Source organism: Nyctereutes procyonoides, unplaced genomic scaffold (assembly GCF_905146905.1).
Source record: "Nyctereutes procyonoides isolate TBG_1078 unplaced genomic scaffold, NYPRO_anot_genome, whole genome shotgun sequence".
Taxonomy (NCBI): Eukaryota; Metazoa; Chordata; class Mammalia; order Carnivora; family Canidae; genus Nyctereutes; species Nyctereutes procyonoides.
Window position 1 is genome coordinate 32,607,666 of NW_026575125.1, and position 24,892 is coordinate 32,632,557.

At 40.1% G+C, this 24,892-nt stretch overlaps 1 protein-coding gene across 1 annotated transcript in view; it reads left to right on the forward strand.

Moving 5' to 3' along the window:
* XK (X-linked Kx blood group antigen, Kell and VPS13A binding protein) overlaps positions 1-24,892 on the forward strand; it is a 43,385-nt gene continuing 18,493 nt past the window's right edge. Inside the window, exons 1-2 of the mRNA XM_055337343.1 lie at positions 1-443; positions 7,408-7,670. Coding sequence (XP_055193318.1) covers positions 199-443; positions 7,408-7,670 — 508 coding nt within the window. The 5' untranslated portion in view covers positions 1-198. The remainder of the gene's footprint in view (positions 444-7,407; positions 7,671-24,892) is intronic.

Below are 24,892 nucleotides of genomic sequence, written 5' to 3' on the forward strand. Positions count from 1 at the left end.
GCCGCGCTCCCCGCCCCACCCCAGCCAGGCCGGGTGCCCCCAGGCCCAGCTCCGGCGCCCCGGCCTGCGGGCCGCCCCATGCCCTCGGCGGGCAGCGCAGAGCGCGGGAGCAGTCGGGGGCCGGGCATGCCGGGAGCCCCTCGGGCCGCCGCCGCCGCCACAGCGTCTGCCGCCGGTACGCGCCGCTGACGCGCGGAGATGAAATTCCCGGGCTCGGTGCTGGCGTCCGTGTTCCTGTTCGTGGCCGAGACGACGGCGGCGCTGTACCTGAGCAGCACCTACCGCTCGGGCGGGGATGGCATGTGGCAGGCGCTGACGCTGCTTTTCTCGCTGCTGCCCTGCGCGCTAGTGCAGCTCACGCTCCTCTTCGTGCACCGGGACTTCAGCCGCGACCGCCCGCTCGTGCTGCTGCTGCACCTGCTGCAACTCGGGCCGCTCTTCAGGTGCGTGCGGGGGCCCCCGGAGCCCCCTCCCCCTGCCCCGGCCGAGGGGGCGGCCTTCCGGGAGGGGCGGGTGGCTGCACTGGGTGCCGGGCCCAGGCCGGCCCGCCCTGCTCCTCGGCCCCACCGTTCCTGTCACGCGAATGCGACAGAATCCGGGGAGAGTGGGAATAAAGCAGGGGCGGATCGCGTTCCCCTTAGGTCCTCGCATATGAAACTGCCAATATGCGACCGAACTTGACCAACAGAAATGGCAGTTGCCTATAGTTCGACCTCACAAAACAAAAGGCCTTCCTGGGGTCAGGTGGGCTCTGGCAGGATTGGCTTGTGTCGTGACAAACCCTGAGGTGTGTGGGGGCTCAGTCGCCTTTAGAGCAAAAGCGTGTGCAGATTCTTCAATTTATCAAACACGTGGAGTTTCCTGGGTGCCCGGCACTGTTCTGAGCGCTTTACAAATATTAATTTATTTAAATTCTCATACCGACCTCTAGAAATCCACGCATCATTCTCTTGGTGTGGAAACAGGGTTGTAGAAATGCCTTCCGGCCCTGCCTAACTTACAAACATAGTCACTGAAGCTGGAACACAGTGTGCCATGAAGATAGAAACTTGCAGTTCGTTAAGAAAAAAAAAAAAAAAACATTAGTGACATTTCTAGAAATTAATTTCGATTAACACAAAGCTGGTAGAATGCATGGTAGTGAAGTAGACTGGCTTATCTAAGGACCATGGAGAGAGTTTAAAATGTGTTATTTTGACAGCTTTCAACTCTGTAGGGAAACCAAAACAAAGGATTTTTATTTATATTAGAAAGCAATTTATAATATTAAATTTAGACACAGGTGATAGACAAATTGGGAGAGATAGAAAGGCTAGAGCTCAGCTGCCAGAAAATTCAGCTAGCCAGGAATCTTTCCCTACCAGGCAGTATTTTCCCCGCCCCAACACACACATAGACAAAAAAGTCCAATAGCAAGATAGATTTTAGAGAGCACTATTATGAAACTTGGCACTTCATATTAAACACAGCTATCCCAGCTGACACTCAGAATATTGACCTGTAGTTCACAGTCAGGACAAACTTGGTCAACAAGTCTCCCAGGCTCCAGAAGCCACAGAATGCTAGAAAGGAAGAAAAACAGGTATACTGGCGGAACTTAAATGTTGCTACTGACATCTAAGAGCAAGAGAAGAGTTAGGGAAAACAAGGAGTGACAGAGGGATTTTCAAAGGTGCAACTTGGAGCTATTTAGTGAGGAGTTAGTCCTCCCTGGCCAAGTAGGCCACAGCATCCTGAATGTAATCCCGCTCAGTAAAATCAGTGTGATCTGACTTTGGGCAAGGCACTCATCGTTTATTAACCTTGAGAAGAAAACTCATTGCTTATGATATTTAATTGGAGCACCCATGCTCTATTTTTTAAATATTTTATTTATTTATTCATGAGAGAGAGAGAGAGAGGCAGAGACACAGGCAGAGGGAGAAGCAAGCTCCATGCGGGAAGCCTGATGTGGGACTGGATCCTGGGTCTCCATGATCACGCCCTGGGCTGAAGGCGGCGCTAAACTGCTGAACCACCCTGGCAGCCCGCTTATGATGTTTAAATGAAGTAACAGGTAAAAGGGAACTGACAATTCTCAACGCAGCTTGCGCTAGATGGTTTGGTAGGTGCTTAGATCCCTCAGGACAAATCCTCACCATGAAGTAGATGTCACTGTTCCCACTTTATAGATGAGGAAAATGATACCCCAGACGATGTTCACAAAGCTTCTAAGAAATTGAGTTCAGTTAAAAAAACAAAAACAAAAAACGAAAACAGAGTTCAGATAACGACTTCAATAGCTATCCAAGTGAGTGATCTCTATCATTACTGCCATTTGAAATATTTCTAAATACTGAGAGTTATCCAAGACAAAGCTAATGACATGATAGGTATAAAAATAGGATGGCACATATAAACCTGAGCTCAAGGAAGTATACCAAGTTGTAGAGACTGGTAATTTCTGGATGACAGAGTTATGGGCGGTTTTAATTTTGTCCTGGAAAATATAGCAAAGTACATCATTTTCCCCATTATTATATACTTCTCTACATCTTTCAGTTTTTTTTTTCATCTTTCAGTTTTTATAGTAAAAACATTTTAACTTTCTTTAAAAAAATTTGGCACTTTGAAGAGATAACTTCTCAGCTATATAAAAGGTTTCAATACCATAGAAAGACCTACTTGCAGAAAATTCTGAATGGGTCATTGTCTTTTTTGGGGAAAAACAAAACATAAAAAATAAGTCAACAAATCATCCCCTACTGTCAGCAGGACTCTTTTATTCTAATGCAGCTGATTTCTTTCTTTTTTTTTTTTTTAAAGATTTTATTTATTCACGAGAGACACTAAGAGAGAGGCAGAGACATAGGCAGAGGAAGAAGCAGACTCCCCACGGGGAGCCCGATGCTGGGACTCAATCCCAGGACCCCAGGATCACATCCTGAGCCAAAGGCAGACTATCAACCACTGAACCACCCAGGTGCCTCTGCACCTGATTTATTTCAAGGAGATACTTCACCCATGATCTTAGAGCTGAGGTACACAAAACATGAACCCAAACCTCTTAGCTTCCAGATTAAGAGAAAAGCAATTTGCTGTTATGTAGTCACATGACTTAATATCTTATTGGAAGTTTTCCCTCCTGACAGTTTGAGTCTCTTTTAACTCCAAGATAGCAGCTTTACGTAAAGATCAAAATTATTTCCCCCAAACAAAGGAGAGTCATGGTATGTTTCTTTCCCCTTCTTACTTATTTGACTCACTAATATTTCAAAATTGTTTTTGGAAAATGTAGCTCAATTTATTTTTGGTGGGTACTAACTAGCCAAACTCATGTTCTTTTTAGGTGAGATGCTGTTTTTGAGTTTACTCAAATCTTCACTGCATTACACTGTAATGATTATGGGCTAAATATTAAAAACTAGGCCCTCCATTTGAAACTGGAGGATGCCTGGGTGGCTCAGTGATTGAGCACCTGCCTTTGGCTCAGGTCATGATCCTGGGGTCCTGGGATCGAGTCTCACTCAGGTTCCCTGCATGGAGCCTGCTTCTCCCTCTGCCTGTCTCTGCCTCTTTCTCTGTGTCTCTTGTGAATAAATAAATAAAATCTTTAAAAAAATAAAAAATATAACGAGTTGTGGTTTGTGTGGTTGTTTCCTTATTAAGGTTAGGTTTGAATGATTGATCATTGAATAATATCTTGAGTTTATTTTTTGGTTTTAAGGATGATCTTATTGTGAATGATAATAGATATTCTGGCAAACCAGAGAGGGGAAAACAACTCTTAACAACAACAAAATCTATTTATCGTTGTTTTGCAATCATGTTAATTTTATTAATTAATTGGGAGAAGGGATAAATATAAATGAGTTTCAAGTTCAAGGGATTTCCCTCCATTTGTATTTTACTGGTATCATGAGGAAAATCTGGGTTTATTAACATGAAAGCTAAGAAGTACTAGTAATTTTTTATAGAACATTGCAAAATGATTCATCATAGTATTTCTTTGTATAATAAACTTTCAAAAGACTTTAATAACAGCCTAAATTTGAAGAGCTTTTTTTTCTTTGTTTGCAAAGTGCTTTTACGTACAGTATCTAGTTCCATCTACTATAAAACCCTGTGACCTGTCATTTTCTTTTTTGTGACAGTGGAAAAATTGAGGTTCAGGGAGATTATGCAAGTGGCTTTTCAAAGGGCACTTGGCACTATTTAACCAGTTTAGTTCTTGTATAGCCTCATCGAGCATGTGTGTCACATGAAGATAACATGGTGTATAGGAGATTATAGTCAGTATTTCTTTTGAAAATGTGTTTTTATTAACTGCTTTAGAGGGTCTCTGGTACCATGAGTTATTTGTGCAGACACTAACAAGCATGGTTTCGGATAAGGAATAAAACTCCTTCCACTGTGACACTTGAAAATGGGGCAAATGGAAAAAAAAAAAAAAGGATCAGCCTGCTGATTTTGTACATCGTGGGTTGGCAGACCATGCCTCACAGGCCAAATTCCCCCACTACCTATTTTTGTAAATAAAGTTTTATTGGAACACAGCCATGCTCATTCATTTAATGTATTACATATGGCTGCTTTTGCACTGCAGTGGCAGAACTGAGTCGTTGCAATACAGACTGTGACCTGCAAAGCCTAAAATATTTACTCTTTGTAAATACAGAAGATAGTTGCCAATGCTTGGCCTGCATGATACTGAAAAACAGCCTTGAATGACTTTGATGAAAATATTTAATTTACGGCTATATTTAGACCATCTCTCAAGCAAAAAAAGAAAAGAGAGAGAGAAAGAGAAAGAAATTTTAAAAACCCCCACATTTGGAGTAATTGGATGAGTCTTGCAGAATTCCAAGAAGAATGGTAGTTTGTTTCTTATCAGTTTTCTTAACCAGTAGTGGCAAGTAGTGGAAGTCTTAGGACGATACACAAACTTACTAAACACCTGCTATGTGTAAAACTCTGTGCTGAGATAAATGTATTAATTGGGAAAAATAGTGGATTACGAATGTGTCCCACTTGGGCTTCAAGGCCACCTCTGTGAAAAGCCATTCTGGAAGCATCTATGGTCCCTATTGGAGACACTGACATTTCAGTTTGTCCACAATTCTGTACATGCTTCCTATTTAATCCAGCACCTTCCTCAGCATCAAGAGAATGGCTTTCTCTGAACCTTTATTTTCATTCATCTACCTCTTAGCACTGGTGCTGAGGTAGCAACTTAGTGCTGGTGTTTGGTTGATTGTTTAGCCTTTAAACATTCTAAGCCTGATTTGATTATTCATGTAAAACATATTTGTTGTTGAAAGAACAGAAAACAGGTACACATAATTAAAAAATAAAAAACCTCTAATTCAACTGCCTAGAGAGAACAGTTTTCACCATTTTATTGTGTATCTTTACTCATATTTTTATTGCAGTAACTGCTAAACTATCTCTTGGGGGGGGCGGGGATCCCTGAATTGTGGTGTTTGCTGGTTTCTGTGATGTAAATATTCCTATCATGGCCTATTTCAAGTTACCAGTTTTTTAACAACTGGCTCACATGATTCTTAACTGTTTAACAGTCTCTTGAGTCAGTGTGAGCCAAATCAAGCATTCCAGTGTTTATGTGTGATTTATATGTTTTCATATACAAAATTTTTTTACAAAAAATGGAATTTTCTATATATATTATATTCTAATTTACTCCTTTCACTTACCAAATAAACATTTTTATGTATTAGTAGATATAAGACTATACTATCAATTTTAAGACTGGATAATATTCCATTGAATATATGTTTTTTGATTTATTTAATCTGTCTTCTAGTCTATGTTGTATGAAGTTGCTGGGCCTCAAATAGTTCTTATAGATTGGAGGCTTTTTTCCTCAGAGAAAATTCACTTGGATTAGTTGAACTTGAACTCATAACCTGTACTTCATTATTTTCAGTTGAACAAATTGGCCCAGGCCATTTTACCTGTTTTTATGTACTATATTAAAGTGTCTGTGACCCCATTGGACAAAATGTAGCAGACAAACCTGTCTCCCCCACCTCCTCTCTCTCTCTCTCTCCTCTCTCTCACACACACACACACACACACACACACACACTGCTATGTACCTTCTTCCAGGAATAAATGAACAAAAACAACAGTCACAAAATATGTCCACTTCATACTCTTGCATTTCCTTTCTTACATCAAGTTTTATTTTATTATTTAAAATTATAAATGTATTCTTGTTGCCATTGTTGCCTTGGGTGAGAGTACAAAGTTAACAACTTTCAATAAAATAAGTGAAGCCATAAAACCTTCTGGCGGCATTATAAAGTTGTTATAAAATTGCATGTTGGGAGAAAAAAAAGTCCTTTAACAATTTTTAAATGTAAGGCCATGAGCATTTTTCTTATTTGAAGGAAAACCCATTTTTCCCCAACATTTTATTATGAAGAATTTTCAAACATACAGAAGACAACATGAAAGAATTGTACAGTGAACACCCAAGTACTCACCACCTAGGTTCTACAGTTAGCATTTTGTTTCACACGTCTATTCCTCCCTCAATTGATCCCTCAATCCATGTGTATTGCATGTGCGATTCAAAGTAAGTCACGCACATTGGTACTCTTCCTCTCTTTGCTATCCATATCATTACCTAGAGGAGAAAATCTAATTTTAAAAGCCAGGTACTCGGTCAGTCTAGAAATGTGACTCGTTAAGGCTCCATCCTTAGGGTAGGCTTATTCCATAAACAAGGCATAGCTGACAGACCTCCAGACAGGATTGACTTTAGTCATATCCCATAAGGGTTTATGAGAGCCGAGGGCTAAGTAGTATATTGTGGTCTTTTAGGAGAGTGCTAGATGGCATGCTGCTCTGTGCTAGGGGATCTCCCAACCATAGCTGCTGCTTTAACTGAGGTGATACAGGGCATCTAGTGGATGTGGGGGGAAAATATATATATGTATACGCATATAAGCATACGCACCAATATGCTGTATTATTTTCATAACAGTGTGGCACAGTAGATATTATCTCTGCTTTATAATTGAGGGAAACGGTTCAAGGGTTAAAGGACTTGTCCAGGGTTGCACAGGTGCTAAGTGTTATGAAAGGAAATTGAACATTCTTCTGTGGCTCTGGAGCCTGAACCACTTCCCATTCCCTACTTGGTTTCCTTCTTCAGTGGCCTCTGATGTCATCTCTCAATTAGGTTCACACTCATTTACAGTCGACCTGCCGGAGGGCCACAAGAGGGCTGACTGCATGCTCAGAACTCCTTGCAGTGGATGATTTGAGAGAAGGGGCTATAGTCCAGAGTAGCCAAGTCAAAGCTTTGAGAATCAGGCTAAGTAAGTGTAAACAAGGTAACTGAGAAAAGACAGAATCCTGTCTGCCTCTGATTATCATGACTTGCTGATTTGTTTCCAGGTGTTTTGAAGTCTTCTGCATCTATTGTCAATCAGGCCACATCGAAGAGCCTTATGTCAGCATCACCAAGAAGCGACAGATACCAAAAAATGGCTTTTCAGAAGAAATTGAGAAGGAAGTGGGCCAGGCAGAAGGCAAGCTGTTCACGCACAGGTCTGCGTTCAGTCGGGCATCGGTGATCCAGGCCTTCCTGGGCTCAGCTCCTCAGCTGACTCTGCAGCTGTATATAAGCACCTTGCAGCAGGATGTTACTGTCGGAAGATGTATGTATATTTTTCATTTCTGCCTGCAGTCAGGGGTCAAAGTGTGAAATTCATACGTGCATTCGGTTCTGAGTCTGTGTTCCAGTTAACTAAGCTCAAAACTTAAGTTGAGGTCTTGAACCTTGGTAATGTTAATGTACCGAGGTTCAAGACCTCAACTTAAGGTCCTGATGTATCTGCACAAACTGCAGATTCATAAACAAAATGAACACTTATGTGAAATGCCTCCTACAGCCCCAGGCAGACCGTAGGTACTCAATTAATGTAGCAGCATCCTTTTTCTCTAAGGACTTGTAACTGGAATGGGCCTTGACCAGGTTGAGTCCTCTGCGTGCCACTCTACCCTTTTCCTAGGTCATTGTTTTTCCATGTGACAGGGGCATAGCAAGAGACCATATGTGGTGACAGCCTCTTTGATTTTGACAGGTAGATCCAGTTTTTATTCCCCTCAAGTTTTTGAAATTGAAGATTGTCTTTGTTGATCTAAATGAAGAGGCAAGGTTAAAATCATGAAAAGAGATGAGTTTAAGAATAGCAGAGGAATTGTAATTTGGGACTCATAGACTATAGCAAGCTACAGGCAAGTCCGCCAAAAGTCTGGGGTAGGCTGGATTTTTCGGCAGGAATGGTAAAGCGGGGAGAATTCAGCTGGAGTCTGTTAAAATCAAAACAAGTAGAGACCAGCTTTAAAAACTCCCCAAGCAGCCAAAACCAATCCAGTCCTACAAACAAAGCTCAATTCATCTCATTCTGTGAGACCAGCCAACCTTGGTCATTTCTTGTTTATGCCTCTGGGAAACCATAAGCAAAACTTTCCAAGGTTGATATGATGCAACCCCATTAAGAAGATTCCAATATTATCAGTTTCTTGGTAAATGCAGACATTTACAGGAAGGCAGTCTCTCAGTCCTTAAGTTTTGTTTTCCTTAGGGCACAGGAGTGAGATTTTCCATTTCATATCCTTGGGTTCTGTTTTAGATTGAAGTTCCTTCACATCCCTTTTGATCAAGATCTTTCACAGAAAACATTGCTGATCAGTTATGTCCTTCAGGTGTATGTATATTAATTTTTCTTAAAAGTATAGTTCTTTATAGGTGGATTGTACTGTATGTCCCACAGAGCTGAGGAGGACTCCATCCTCAGGTGTCTTGTCCCATGGAAGAGGGAAATGATAATGGCCTCATTTGAACAATAAGAAGATTGAAAAATGAATAATCTCAGGTCCAGCCCTTTAAGGTGGATGGTTTAGTTTCCATAGTTATTTTAGTTTCAGGAAAAGCTTTTGAAAGGTGAAGAATTTTATTTTATACATACATTTGGGAAGAAGACATTTGCTTATTAATACGAAATAGTAGAAATTTATTTAAAAAGATTAAATCAAAGACAAAAAGCTCAATGATAGTGAGTGATTGAAATGCACTTCTCAATCAGCTTCCCTAACTGCCTGTGTTTAATAGATCAAAAAATGTCCTGAAGTTCCAGGAGCTTGGCCACCTTCGGCTAGCAGCTTGATATTGTCCTTCATTGTTTTTAGTTCTTGTGTTATTTTCTCTGATTTACTGACATAAAGACAACTTTCTTCTCCAAGTAGGATGCAGGTTCCCCCTGCTAAGCAGTGAGGAGGTTTTGTAGAACTACTTCTACAAGGTTGTTTGGGTCTGTTGATAGCAAAAGTTTGGACAGAAGCATTAAGAGTGGTGGACATGACTATAGAAAGATTGCAAATTGTTGTTGTTGTTGTTTTAAGTTTCACTACTTCAGCCCATGGAAAGAAGACTGGTAAAAGCACGCCCCCAACTTTTTCTGTTCACTGTAGGGTTATATGTAGGTATCCAGCCATAATTTTAACCTTCCCATTTCCAACGTATCCTTCTATGTTGATAGGAGAAAGACCCTGCATTAGTAGAGGGAAGAATATTTCTAGTTTTGGTATTTGGGGTAAGGCAACAATCCCTCTATATCCCTTTCAGTTGAAGGATAGTGTAGAATATATTTCTTCCACCTAAAAAGAAGTACCCACTGTCTTCTAAGGATAAGGCATAATTGGGTCCTTTTGCCCAGATTCTTTTCCCTGGAGTGAAAGAAAAGATCTCATAATCAGAAATGTAATCATAAAAAAGAAATGCAATCATTTATACAGAGCACATGATAATCTATTTTACTAGCATTACGGGAATGGTTATGTGAAATTTCTATAGATCTGAAGTAACAAGTGAGCTGATCTAGTATAAGTAAGATTTTGGTTGAGGTCTGGAAGATCTCTAGGAAAAAAGTAAGTTGAATTAAGTTTCCATCTTTTACCAGATGCTTGGTCAGTCTCCAGTGAAGTACCATTGAGTGGGAGCACATTAGCTTCCCACTTCCCCTTCTTACTGCATTTTTATTGCCCTACAATAGAGATACATTAATAGGGAAGATTATATAATTGTCTGGATTCCAGCAGGGAGTGAATTCATGTTCATCTAGGTCATATAAAATAATATAGTTAACAAATATTTACTGGGAGATACCCTAGAGTTTTGCCATTCCCATAGTTGCTTTTTTTTTTAAGATTTTATTATTAATTTATTTATTTATTTATTTATTTATTTATTTATTTATTTAATTTATTTATTTATTTAAGAGAGAGAGAGAGAGAGAGAGGCAGAGACATAGGCAGAGGGAGAAGCAGGTTCCAGGCAGGGAGCCCGATGTGGGACTCAGTTCCCGGACTGCAGGATCATGTCCTGGGCCGAAGGTAGGCGCTAAACCGCTGAGCCACCCAGGCGTCCCTCCATCGTTGCTTTTGTTTTGTTTTTTTTTTTTTTTAAATTATTTTTATTTTTTTTTTATTTATGATAGTCACAGAGAGAGAGAGAGGCAGAGACACAGGCAGAGGGAGAAGCAGGCTCCATGCACCGGGAGCCCGATATGGGATTCGATCCCGGGTCTCCAGGATCACGCCCTGGGCCAAAGGCAGGCGCCAAACCGCTGCGCCACCCAGGGATCCCCATCGTTGCTTTTGAAAGAAAGATTTTGGGTAAGAATCCAGACCTGAGTGAGAGTATCCCTTTATGAATGGAGGGTACTCAATGGGAAACCATAATATTTTCTGCCAGCTTACCAGAAGGATGGTTCCAAGGTACCAAAGGAAAATCCTACACCTTTGCCAGGTAGGTTTTGCCATCCTTCAAACGACAGTGGCCAGGCCACCAATTCAGTTTCATCATCATGAGTATCATTTACTCTGGCACAAATCCGGAAATCAGTAAGTTTAGCAGAATGTGAGAGTTTTTGTAAAGTGGAGCTAAAAGGATATGTTAAAGCTAAAATAAAGGATAGTAGGGAAACTAGGGAAGAGACCATTGAAGTCCTGAATGACAAGATTAAACACAGAATAAGAAGAGGAAAAAAAAAATACAGGCCTAATCCTTGCATCTTGGGTATGCTATTTCTGATGCCATCTGCTTCAGTTTCTAGAAATTTTCATTGTTTGATCACCAGGTGGTATGCCAGTCCGTTCAGATTTGGGGCTTTTTTTCATGAGACACATGAATCCAAGAATCTATTCCTTGAGGTTTGGTTGCTCAGAGGTTAGTTAATAACGCCCCTGGTAGGAGCATTTCCAGTAAGGTTGAAGGGAGTCTGTTTGGAGATGTCTTTTTCAATAGATGAAGTATTCAGACTCTAAGGTGTGATGTTTGATGCTGTCATTTCCCAGGCACTCACCTTTATTAGCTGTGGGTCAAAAGAAATGGAAGCTGAGCACATTGGTCATTCTATAATTATTTCAAAAGACAAAAGTTTATGTATCTTAAAGAGAATGGATCTAAGGTTTAGAAGAGCCAGTGATAATGCTTTTGCTCTGGGTATTTGGAAGATTTCAACTGATTTAGCTAATTGAGTTTAGCAATTCCATTTGTACATCTGACCAGGCGTGAATACTGAGGATGATAATGCAGTGACACACAGCTGCCGAGCCGGCCAGGCAGCATAGATTTATCGAAGTATTTGACCAGTATAATGGGTTCCCCAATCACTATGAAGTTCAAAGGGGATTTCCCAAGCAGAAATAATCTTTTCTAGTAGGAATTTAAGTACAGAAGAAACAGTTGCCTCTCTACGTGGGAAAGCTTCAGTCCAATCTGAAAACATGCAAACCATTACCAGAATGTACTTCTGTCCAGTAGATGGAAGCAATTGTATGAAATCCATTTGCTAAATTTGAATGGTCCACTGGGTACATGAAACTGTCTGGGACAGTACAGATAGGTTTCCCTGGGTTAAATTTAGGGCATATGGAGCAAGGAAGATAAATGCTTTTTGAGGCCTTGTCAGCATTTCCCCACCAATATTGATTCATGAATGTTATTTTTTCAGTTAATCAGTGATTTAATTCATATATGGTAGTTGATATACAAGTTTTAAATTTTCTGGCAGGACAGTTTATTATTAGGTACAAATCGAGTTCCTTTTTGAGTTCCTTTTCTTTGTGACACCAACAGCTTTAGATTTCCAATTTTGTTTTTCCTTTCCATGGGCCAATTGTATTACCCTAGTTGATTCTCTTGGGTTGTCACTAGGGGAAGCAGTATTCCAGACCATGACAGAGGTTTGGTCTTTGGATCCCCTAAGAGACCAGTGTTTTTGCAGAGACATCAGCAAGGTGGATTCCTTTGGCTTCCAGAGAATCACAATGACCAGGGACTTTTCTTTTAATAATAGCCAGACGTCCTGGCAGGAGGATAGCATCAAATACATTTTGGACATAAGGAAAATTTTTAATTTTGTCTGTGCTGGAAGGAAACTCTGTTGTTTCCATAGCATTCAAAATCATAGGCTACTCCAAAGGGAGTAGCTGGTTGTGGGGGAGAGAATGTCTCACAGACACTGACGACTCAGAATGACAGAAACTGAGACAAGTCAGAGGCAGAGCCCTGGGCTTCAACCCTTTAATGGCTGGTGCCCCTGGAGGAGCAGGCCCCCCTTATCTGCATGCTGCTCTGGCGACTAGACTAGATGAGGCTGTCAGCCGCCTGGGACTGACCACTTCCTGGCCTGGGGCATCCCATCACCCCCCCCCCCCGCCCCCAGTAGGTGTTCTCCTCAAAGAGCTGGCTCAGGTGTTGGTTGTTGCCCAGGGCCTTCTGCACGTGCTCGGGGGTGATGCGCATCTTGTGGCTGTTGTGGGCCTCCTGGCCCGCCAGCTCCAGGATGTTGGCCGCAGGATGTTGGCCGTCAGGTACTCGAGGATGCTGGCCAGGAACACAGGCGTGGACAAGCTTAAGCAGTGGGCATAATGACCCTCGCGCAGGAGGCGGTCCACGCGGCTGATGGGGAACTGCAGCTTGTTGCCTAATACCAGGGAAAGCACCAGCAGGACTCTGACAGAAACATATAATAGGGTGCTGACAAATCTCTAGGAACTCTGCATACAGCATAGAACTGAAATACTGATCTTCATAGTATTTTCCCTATTCCAACTTGAATCTGTGGAAGGCTGAATACTTCTTTGGATTTGACTTTTTCTTATGTAACTAATCAATACTAACATAGCAAATGGAGCTGGGTTTTTTTCCCAATTTTTTATAAGAAAAGAACAAACCTGCTTTGCTTTTTAGGGACCTCTGGGAAATCTCAAAGGCAGTTTGGAGTCCAAAAGGTGTCATTAAGTTTTATTTCAGTTTTCATTTTGGAATCAGTGTTGGAAGGTAAAGTCCAAAAGTTTCCCAGGAGATTTGAGAGTTAAGATGGGATTGTGGGTGTCTGAGTCCATGAATGATTGTAGCTTGGCTATTTGTTAAATAAAGTAACAATTCAATATTTAAACATACAAAAATCACTAACACATTTGCAAATGCAGGTGTCTTTTATTTTAAAGGGAATTATCACAGGCATGATAAAATGCTAAGAAAGTGTCACCGTGGTGAGATAGGGAATCTCTGCTATTTAGACAGACTACATAAAAGGTGAGGTGGGAACCTGAATAATGACCCTGAAGATACTCAGGTTCTAATCCCTAAACCCTGTGAATGACATTGGTGTGCCTTTAAAATAATCACAAGTGTCCTTATAAGAGAGAGGCAGGAGGAGGTTTGATGACAGAGGAAGAAGATAATGTGAGGATTGCTGGCTTTCAAGCTGGAGGAAAGAGCCAGCAGCCAAGGAATGCAAGGAATCCAGCTCTAGAAGCTAGAAAAGGCCATGAAAGGGATTCTCTCTCCTCCAGGGCCTCTGGAGGGAGCCTGGCCCCACTGACTCCTTGATTTTAGCCCGCTGAAACTGATTTCACACTTCTGACCTCCAGAATTGTAAGAGAACAGATATGTATTGTTTTAAGCCACTAAGTGTGGTAATTTGTTACAGCAGCCATAGGAAGTTCTGGAACAAGTGATTTTACCTCAGACAGAAACATTCTCTTTTTGGCACTTAATTAAAAAAATAACCACGTCTCATTATCTTGGGACTCCAGGTAAAGTTTCAGTCACATATAGTCTCATTCCTATTTATTACTTAAAACGTTTAAGCACTCATATTTCACAAAGGAAACTAGGGGGTGGATAATTGTGAATTTCTGTTAATTTAGATAGAGCTTGTATTTACACTCAACCTAGATTTTATTTAGCTACATGATTCCCTTACACATTTCACATCATGGCAGAAATGAACACATCCATCTACAAACCCAAAGATATAGCCTCTTTATAGCATACACAAACAAGAAGCAAAAGTATAAACTAAAATTATACTTAGTAATGAATGTTTTAGTATTTTACTTAGAAATGATCTAGGTGTCTATTCTGTGTCTACTAACTATTTCACAATACCGGTCAAAGGTCTTCAGTTATCTAAAGATTTTGGAAATGCTTTTCAAGGTGGCATACTACAAAACCTCATTATTGTGGAAATACAAATTTGTCAGAACAGTGATTCAATTTGCTTAAAAATAAATTGGTATTTTTGTAATCTTAAACATCAGTAGGTCATTCTAGCCCATTTGATTATAAACCTGTGTAGTTTAGCAAAAATATATCCAAGAAGCATAAAAAGGTATGCTTGTACTGTATTTCACACCAATATATTAGAGAAAACATATTTTCGTTAAACTCCAAATACATACTAGTTGAAATTGTTAAAGATTTACATAAATTCCATGTAAATTTAAATTCTTAAAATATATTTTAAAAATTTAGCACATTTAATGTATTTAATTTCTGTATTTTAGGAAATTTTGTTATATTCAGTTTATATAAACAATCCCTTATCTACATATGCCAGTCAGAACAGAGCTCCTTAAATTAAGAAAGAGACTTTAAAATCTAACATATTCATACCATCCAGTGGTAGGAAAATGTTACAATCAGAGATGAAGGCATTTCTGCGTTACAGCTATGGAGACATATAGCTCTAGAGAAACAGCTTCAACTTTACAATTTTAGCCATGGATCGAGAGTAAACACAGAAACAAAATCTTGCCAGTCCAGATTTCAAAAAGCTGTTTTCCTCCCAAAGGGCAGGGAATTTTGAATTGACTTAAGCTTAAAAAGAGACTAATAAACAAAAAGACTGACAAACCAGATTCTCTGTTGCCTCTCATCCAACAGGGACTAGATCTCTATAAACCAGGAGTCCAAGTAGAGAGATCTCCAAATGGTCAGATCCTAAAACCAAATTCCCACCCATTTCTGCCAACCATGAGGAATAACTTAATGGCCATAAATGAGCAAAAACAAAACAATACATTAGTATACAGGCAAGTTTTGAAAAGACAGAAGAAGGCAGAGTGAACACAGTTCTCTTGGCACTTTGGCTTCAGCTAGGAAAGCTGAGAAAAGACACTTCTGGGCTTTAGTGCATATAAGGTCCATTCTCTGTCAACAGTTTATCTGGCTCTGACAGGTGAACCTATTGGGCATCTCATTTTGAGTTTCAAAGCAGTTAGAAGATATTTTTCAAAAGGTAAAATCATGTTATATGAGTGACATATACATATATATATATGTTAAAAGATTTTATTACTTATGAAGGGATAGCAGATGTTAAAAACCATTTCAAAAGAGAACAAAGGAATTTGATTAGGAATATTGAAATAAAGATGTCCTTGGGAATAAAACTGGTTTTATTACATTGTGGTAGGGGAGACCATTGAACCTCTGCTAGATTATGCACTTTGCATGTATATCAGTGACTTGATAGCCTGTGTCCTGGAGCTACCAAGTAACAAGGCCAATGACCATCACCTCACAATCTATAGAGAGGGCAGTGCCAGACCTTGAGCTCTACCACTTCTTTAAGGGTGGGACAATCTAATTGATGACGTGTCCCAATTCAGGAAGAATTGTGGATGCTTGTGTTCTAGGGCCTAACAAGTGCCCTCATAGCCTCATCCACTGGCAAGCCCACTCACCGTTGAGGGAGCCCCGTGCTACTGCCATCAGCAAATGCTATTAAAGGGTTTAACTCCATGGGTATGCATCCTCCTCTTCTTGGTTTGTCATTTTGAGTTGGAAGTGTCTATGGGGAATCATTATAGAGTTTGAAGGTTTAGTTTGCAGGCAAAATGGATGTATAGCCTGGAAAGCTACATTTGGGGCCTATAGCAGGCTCTTGGATACTCTTAGCCACTTTTCCTTGGCCCTCTGGATTTTAGTGCAGCTGTGGTGAAGAATTCCACATGCGGTGCCAGCATCGCACATCAACTACAAGTCCCAGCATACACGGTAATATTTCTCTTTTTTCTGCTTAAGGTTTTCTCCTATGCCAGATAATGCAGCTCAAGTATAGATGAGAAGTATGGGGGAACACTTGTGGGGGCACCTGCAAACCAAAGGAGATGGTAGTCAATGGATATAACCTCAGCCTCAGCCTCTGTCCTTAAGATGGATAATTTGGGGTCCAAACTGTACAATCCTCTGTGGATCCTTAGAGACACTGAACTCTACTTGCCACAGTGGTAACCAGCTTAACATAGTGGTTCTTAGCCCTGCTGCCTTCACTCCTTCCCTTTCTTTCCTAGGCTTACATCCTAGATGAACCACCTGCATCCAAATGCTTGCCTCAGGCTCTGCTACCTGAAAGTAGTCATCTGAATAGAGGTAGTAATTTGAACCACAGTGGGCCAGGCACGTACAGCTGTGGAAAAGATAGCTAGATCCCTCCGGGGTACAAGTTCTGTCAGAGACTGTAAAAGAACAGAGGGGCAAGTGTGTTTGAGGTTTGTGCAAGACAGTGAATGAAGTTGTTCATCAAGGATTCTTAGCTGGATGGGGGGAAATAAAAGGGTTCATTTGATTTGAAAGCTATATAAAGTACATAAAAAACAGTTGTAGTAGTTCTTAGACAGGTGTACTGAATGGGTAGAAGGTGGTGGTTAGCATAGGATGTTTCAGTTAGTGATTTCAGAGGTATTTATTGTGTCTTGGATTCCTTGGAAAGCATTCTTAATAACTCATCCCTACTGTTTTATTTCTGCCATATTTGGGGAAGGGCTGAAGAGACTAGGATTCACTGGTCTAATTTTATAATACAGTTCTTTGAACTTGGTAACCGGACATAATTGCCTTCATTTTCACTAGGGCACTTCCCAGAGATGTACCTTGGCCAGACACATTGTCTAGCTTCACAAAAAAACTTAACGTATCACCTATTTCCAAGACCAGCTGTGTTTTATGAACTAGGCTAAAGATAATAGTTTTAATTTGTACCTTCTTAGAGGCACAGGGAGGGATGTTGAAGGATAGATAGCTGTGTGTGTGTGTGTGTGTGTGTGTGTAGTGCTTTATGTGTGTGTGTAGTGCTTTATATAAGTTTAGAAGTTTCTGCCACAACATCTTCTCAGATTTTTGTATGTACACACATTCACTCACATGCACATAGGCACACACATACACAAAATAGAAAACTTCAAAAGGAGTCTCAAAGGAAATACACTGAAATGTCAATTAGTTGTCTTGGGATACTGAGGTTATGGGTTATTTTTTTTTCTTCTTTCCATTTATCTGTCTTCTTCATGCTTCCTCAGTGAATGTTTATTAGTTTTTGTTGGGGGTGAGGAGAGTGGTTAGGCATGATCTACTGGTGTAGCCGTGGGTTTTTGTCTTACTCATTTGTGCATGCCAGTTTGGCACGTATGGATTCTCAGTATATATTCAGTGAATGATGAAACCTAAAGAGCAGGGCAGTTGTATTAATCTCGTTTTTTACAAATGAAAAGGTGGAGAGTATCATTGAAGACATCGCAACTACAAATGATAGAAGTCCTCATTTAAAGTTGCTTAAAAATAAATAAACATAAAAACTAAAAATACATGTTTTATATGTATAGATATAGATATATTTACCACCTCCTATAATAAATTCAGAGGCAGAATGATCCCGTGGTTGGCTAGTTTACTGATGCAATAGTATCATCAAGGACCTCGGCATTTTCTATCATTGTACATTTCTCCTTGTGATTGCAAGAGGACGGTGTATTTGTAATTTTTTGCTCATAGTAAACCGCCACAAAACGTAGTGACTTAAAATAACAACAGGCCTTTCTTTTGCTCACGAACTTGTAATTTAGGTGAATCTCAGCAGAGTCAGCTTATCTCTGCCCCATGTGGCATCACCTAGAACAGTTTGAAGACTTCCAAGATGGATCACTCACATGGCTGGCAGTTTGGTACTGTGTTTCCTTTCGGTTGCTTAGCTAGGACTGAGGGCTGAAGGCCTATGGTCCTTTTGTTGCCTTCCTCACAGCATGGCAGCTAGGTCTTAGGAATGACTGTTTTAAGAGATATGCAGTAGAAGTTTCCCATTTCTTAATATGTTTGCCCAGAAACTGGCAGAGTCATTTTTGCCATATCAGTCACTAGATCTCAGATTCAAGAAGAGGAGACACAGACTCTACTTCTCAATGGGAAGAATGTCAAAGAATTTGGGGGCCATGTTTTAAAACAGCTACAGGTGAGGCACCTGGGTGGCTCAGTGGTTGACTGTCTGCCTTTGGCTCAGGGCATGGTCCCAGAGTCCTGGGGTCAAATCCTGCATCAGTCTCCATGTGGGGAGCCTGCTCCTCCCTCTGCCTATGTCTCTGCCTCTCTCTCTCTGTGTCTCTCATGAATAAATAAATAAAATCTTAAAAATAAACCAGCTACAGATTGTTATAGGTCTAGACACATGTAGGCATGACCAAGCCAGGGGGAAGAGAGGTTTCTTCCTGTGTGCTTTTTTTTTTAATTGGGGACCTTTCATTCAGTAGAATTCTCCTCAGGTTTCGTTGGCCAGACATAGGTCAGGCTAAACTAGTCCCTAGCCATGGTAATCGAGAGTTATAGATGCCTCTAAGGTATAGATGCCCCTGTCCCCACAGAGCACCTGGGTGGGGCCTGGAATAGATAGATCAACCTCATCCACTTAACCCAGTGATTAGACCATGCATATATAATTTTTTATGTTTGTGACAAAAAATTGTAGGACCTAAAATTGGTCTACACAAATCTTGATTTACTTCAGGGTCCAAACCTGTGAGTGTCTTCCTTAAACATATGGGAGAGCAAGCATGTAATCAGGATTAGAGTCCTGCCTTCAAGGAAGAATGAAGAAAGGATACCAGTTAAGTGGGAGGCCCATAGTATCTGCAACACCAAGGTTCAGGAGGTTTAAGGACCCAAAGCCAAGACTGAAACCAGGTTTTTGGAGGCTTGGCCCATGGCTAGGCTTTTAGCCAACACTGCTGCTCATGGAGATGGAGAATATTATGAGGTAGAGAGGACTTAAGAGGTCATCATATCTGACTTTGTACTCTGTGTAGAAATCCCTTCTTTGGTGTCCCTTACAGGTGGTCCACCAGTGTCTGCTTGATAATGTTCAGCAGTAGAGCTCTCAGTACTCAAAAGGCACCATTCCACTGATAAAACTTTCTTATTGGTATGTTCTTCCTTGTGTAAGTGGAACTTTTCCTTTTCCCCCAGAAGATATCAGGCCCAGGTGCTGTATGTGCCACATTCAGGGGAAAAAAAGTCTCTAAGCATTGGTCAGATTCCTTTCTTCAAGATTTTCCAAGTGTGACAAACCAGCCATACCACAATCAACCCCCACATCCCCACCCTCAGATTTTCTATAAGGAAATAACCTGAGAGGTGAGGTGAGAGAATAGGGGCTTCTATTATCTATGTGGTAAGAGGCCACTCCCTCACTTTCCCTCCCAGAAGCCACCTAAAGGGGGGTTTCAAGCTGAAGAGTGCTCACAACATGGGTAGCCAAACACTTCATTTCCTGCCTTCTAAGCTTGGAACCCGCAGGCCCACCCCACTGCTGTTCTCCTGAAATAGCTCTTTGGGTGTACCCTGGAGTTTAGGATTATTCACAGATAGATAGACTGAGGCCTGATTATCATTTATAGATTTCTGAAGGTGAGAGACTTGAAGGAAGAGACCAAGGTACCATATGCCATTCCAGGTCTCCTCGATATCAGCTAGCTATTGTAAGTTACAGACCACCTAAAACATAATGGTTTAGACAGTAAGCCTTAATCATTGCTCATCAGTCTGCAGGTCAACGGGGCAGAGCTAGACCAGTCTGGGCTGGGCCAGGGCCATCTTGACTGAGCTTGCTTCTGAGTACACACTCGACCTCTGGGTCATTTGGGAGTCACTGATCTAGGATGACTGCACTTGGGATGGCTCACTTACAGGTGCTCTTCACTCCCACAGCAGGCTAGCCTGCTGCTTGTGGGGCTCGGGGAAGAGTTAAAGCATGCAGAGCTGCAGAACCTCTTGTGATCTAGGCTTAGAAGTGGGTCACTGTCACCTTTTCCATATTCCGTTTCCACAGCACAGTTGAGAGAAGATTGGGGGGAATAGAAATCCCTTTCATGATAATACCCCCACCAAGTTGACACCACTAAGTAGATATTATATTTTATTTATATTTTATGGAAATCAGCCTCCTTTAACCTTCAGCCTCATGGTTAGACCTGATTTTTTTCCCACTAAAGCAGCACTAACACATCCACTCCCCATTACTACAGGACAGATCTCCAAATATTCACAACTATCTTATCTCCTTTTTCTTTTCTGTTTTTCAAATCTTCCAGTCATTTCTCTAATGGAATGCTTTGTAGCCATCAATGTTACTATACTTGAAATACAATCTGGCTTGTCACTTTTTTTTTTCTTAAAACATGGCAGTCATAATTACATATGATATTGCAAACTTATTTTGACAGAAGCTGTTAGCAGTGGGATTATGTTATATTTTATTTTGTTTTGTTTTGTTTGGCTTTAATCTGGACTCTGTGATTTTTTTTTATGTGCCCAAATGTATCTTTGGGAGGAGCTAAAATATAGAATTGGTTTATATGGATGGATATAAATTCTCTCAGTTCTTTTTGTCATGCTGAGAGGAGCTAAGCCAAGATTTACCTATCTGTACCTGTACAATGTATTTTTAAACATAAAAAGGTAGGGCTTGATATTTTTTCTTGTTCTGTTTCCTTTTCTTGGATTCATGCCCAGTGTATCAGCCTGTTGAGAACATGTTGAATCATAATTCTCTTATCTTCCCGGTTTGGTCACAGCTATACATATATGCCTTCGGTAGTTGACAAGAATGTGAGACTAGGACAGCCCCAAAGCCATAAGCCTCAAGCTCCTTGGCAAATGCCCTTTATTCCTAATGGAAGTAGTGAAGAATATGAGTACAGACTGCTTATCCAGTTGCAGATCCATCTAACTGCACTCATATTAGCATATGAATTTTCTGTAACTTGCCCACAAGGATGTCATGAGGGCTTTTTTGGTGTTTTTCTGGAGGCCTGCTAAAAACCATACACAGTGTCTACAGTATCCACCCACTTTTTAACTGCAGATATTTTTTCTTTGTACATTAATTCAAAATATTGGTATTGTAAAATATTAAAGCATATAGACAGGAGTAGAAAATAACATAACAAACACCCACATACCTCCTTGTGTACTTTACCAAATATGCATATGACATGTTTGCTTCAGAATTACCTTTTTTTCTCTTTAAGAAATAAAATGTTAGTATAACTGGGGCACCCTGAGACCCTTTCATGATTTCAGTATTTAATGTTCTCATGCACAATTTATAACTTAATTACATTTGTACAGTATCCACAAATACCATATATTGATCTTTTAGGTCTTTAATCTTTATTATACTGCAAGCATCATTCTGAAATTTGCATTTTTGCTCAACATAATATTTTGAGAACCATGCTTGCTGATGAAAATAGTGCTAGGTTATTTTTTGTGTGTGGCTTACAACAATTTTCTGTAAAGGGACAGATGGTAAATATTTTGGATTTTGCAGGCCATCATGGTTCTGTGTCACTTATTCTTTGTTTTTGTTTGTTTTTACAACCCTTTTAAAAATATCAAACATTCTGTGCTCTTGGGCTATACAAATATTGGGCCTAGTTTGCCAACCCTTGTTCTACCATATGGCTCTAACACTATTTCTCCATTCTCCTTTGAATTTTGTATGGCCCCCTAGGTCTCAGTTTCTTTTTTCTTTTTTTTTTTTTTTTTACAGGATAACCAGAGGTGGATTCTTTATTTCACAAGTTTCAAGATACAGTATAAAACAAGTCTGTACATCTCTCTATTAACAGAATTTGTTTACACAATTATATTACACTTCACCAGCCTTTATACCTTATTTAATTAAATACAAAATAAATTTACAAAAAAGCCTACCATGGTGTTCCTTCCAATGCCAGCTTATGGTCTTTTAAACTTCTCCTAAATACTGGTAGTGGTTATACCTTGATCATATCAACATTATGATTTCTTTTTTTTAAATCAAAGAGTCTCAGTTTCTTTTATGAAGCAGAAGTGACAATGACTGTCTTGCCTACCTCCTTAAGAGGGTAGGAAGACAAGGCAGATAATAGATTTGAAAGTGCTTTGAAATGTTACAAAGTCTGTTTTATTCCTTTCCTCTCTTCTCCCTTCCCTATTCCTTCTTTTCCTTGCCTTCTCCTTCCTTTTTGTTGGCCCAGGTGGGCTCTGAATTACATTTCCATGAAGAGAATCAGGAGTTAATTGAGAAACCTAGATGGGCAAGACACACATGAAGACCCTGTGGGACAGCTAGGGATTGGGGAGGTCTGAGCCCAAACAATGGAGTATTAAATTCTCGCTGGAGGTTTCCCCATGGCTCTGGGGCATCAGTGCTGTGAAATTCAGGGGGCATTCTCATTCTGGGCAGCCTTGAAGCTGAAACACAGCTGGTACTTTGTTTAAATCTTCTGGGACTAAGGTCAGGAGCTTGGGCTCATAGCCTGTTCTGCTATTGAATAGTGTAACCAAGCTGACCTCAGAGACCTTTTGTCTCTTAATTTATAAACTGCATCTATCAACACAGGCTTCACAGGATTGTTGTGAAAATTAAGTGAGACAAGCAGAAAACATTGGCATGTGGTACAGGTCCTTGGTTACGATGCTCACTAGAGGTTAATTTACTGTATTATTAAATGTTTATTTATAGAGGGTCTCCTTTCAGGGAAACCATACTAGATAGCAAGTCTGCAAGGGGTGTGTGCCTACTTTTGGGCAGGGTACAGCATTGATGACTTTAATGGATTTTAATGAAAATTTTAACCTTATTAAAGGTGATTCAAGTGAGTTTGGATTTTATGTTTTGGCTCCTTCTCTGGTCTTGATGCAAGCAGTGATGAATTAATTTTTCTTCATGAAGGTATTGCTAATGAATTTAATTTCTCTAATACATATATGGCTATTCAGATTTTTAATCTCCTCTTGTGTCACTTTTGGTTAGTTGTATTTTTCCAGCAATGTTTCCATTTCACCTAATGGAAATTGTTAATAGTATTTCCTTATACGTTTAATGTCTACAGTGATAGCCCCTCATTTCTTATATTGATGGTTCATATTCTTTTTTTTTTCCTTTATCAGTCCAGCTAGGACTTTATCAATTTTGTTGATTTTTTTCCAAAAAATCAGATTTCGTATGTCTACTTATAAAACTATTCTAAAAATAAGAACTTTCGGGATCCCTGGGTGGCTCAGCGGTTTAGGGCCTGCCTTCGGCTCAGGCCATGATCCCTGGAATCCCGGGATTGAGTCCCACATCGGACTCCCTGCATGAAGCGTGCTTCTCCCTCTGCCTGTGTCTGCCTCTCTCTCTCACTCTCTCTCTCTCTCTCTCTCTCTCTCTCTTTCCCATGAATAAATAAATAAAATATTTTTAAAAATAAATAAATAAAAATAAAGAACTTCAATTTGAGAAAAATATGTACAAATAATAGCATTCCTCATACATTACTGCAAATACCTTCTTAAACACATGTTTAATAGCACTTGGCCTGGTGATGGGCATGTGAACATACTAAAGATTTTTTTAGAAAGGTGAATTGAATTCACATTTTTATTCATCAAGTGTGACATACTCAATCCTTCCTCCTCCTCTCCAGTCAAAGATTACTCTGACTGCTGAGTGGGGGAATAAAAGGTTGGCCAAAGGCTAGAGATTTGCAGATGAGCAAGGGGAACATGTAGAAAGGGTCAAACTGGCTCACATAGCTCTATTATAATGTGAGTAATAGTCATTGGTATTGCTGGCCTTTTTTATTAAGGCTGATTCTGCAGTTTTTCAGCATGTAGGAGACTGAGAAAGATTTAGAGAGCCAAGCTTTACTTTTTCGTAGATAAGTAGTTTTTACTGCTTGTTTCAGATTAGGAAGCTATATCTGGTATTTCTAATTGTGCCTAAAGGGACCTAAAAGTAATTTGGAATAAGTGGATAGAATGAAATTGAATTTTCTCTAGGGAAAATAATGTTAAGCATAAATTCAAAGTATCTTATAACAAAGTTATGATATGAACTATATGATAGTGGCATATGTTCATTGTGTTTAGGAAAAAGTAAAATAAATTCATGACTTCAGAATTTCTGAGATTGCCTACTTTGAGTTGAACTTAAGGGCATGCAGTTGTTACTGTCTGTTTCTGTGTACATTTTCTGAGTTCTGGTCTATGGACTAGGATCCAAATGACAGGGTGAATTAAAGGATGTACATATGCACGTGTAAGTAGGGCAATGAATTAGCTAGAAAGAATCTAGAAAACTTGCTAATTCTTTGATTTCAAAGTTCTCTTCATTTTTTTTTTCTCTTCATTTTTAAACCTTGTAGAAGTGCATTTGAATTACTTTAGTTAATGCTTGATAAAAAAGGTGGTAATACATTGAGCAAAGAGTTGGTTAACTGGTTC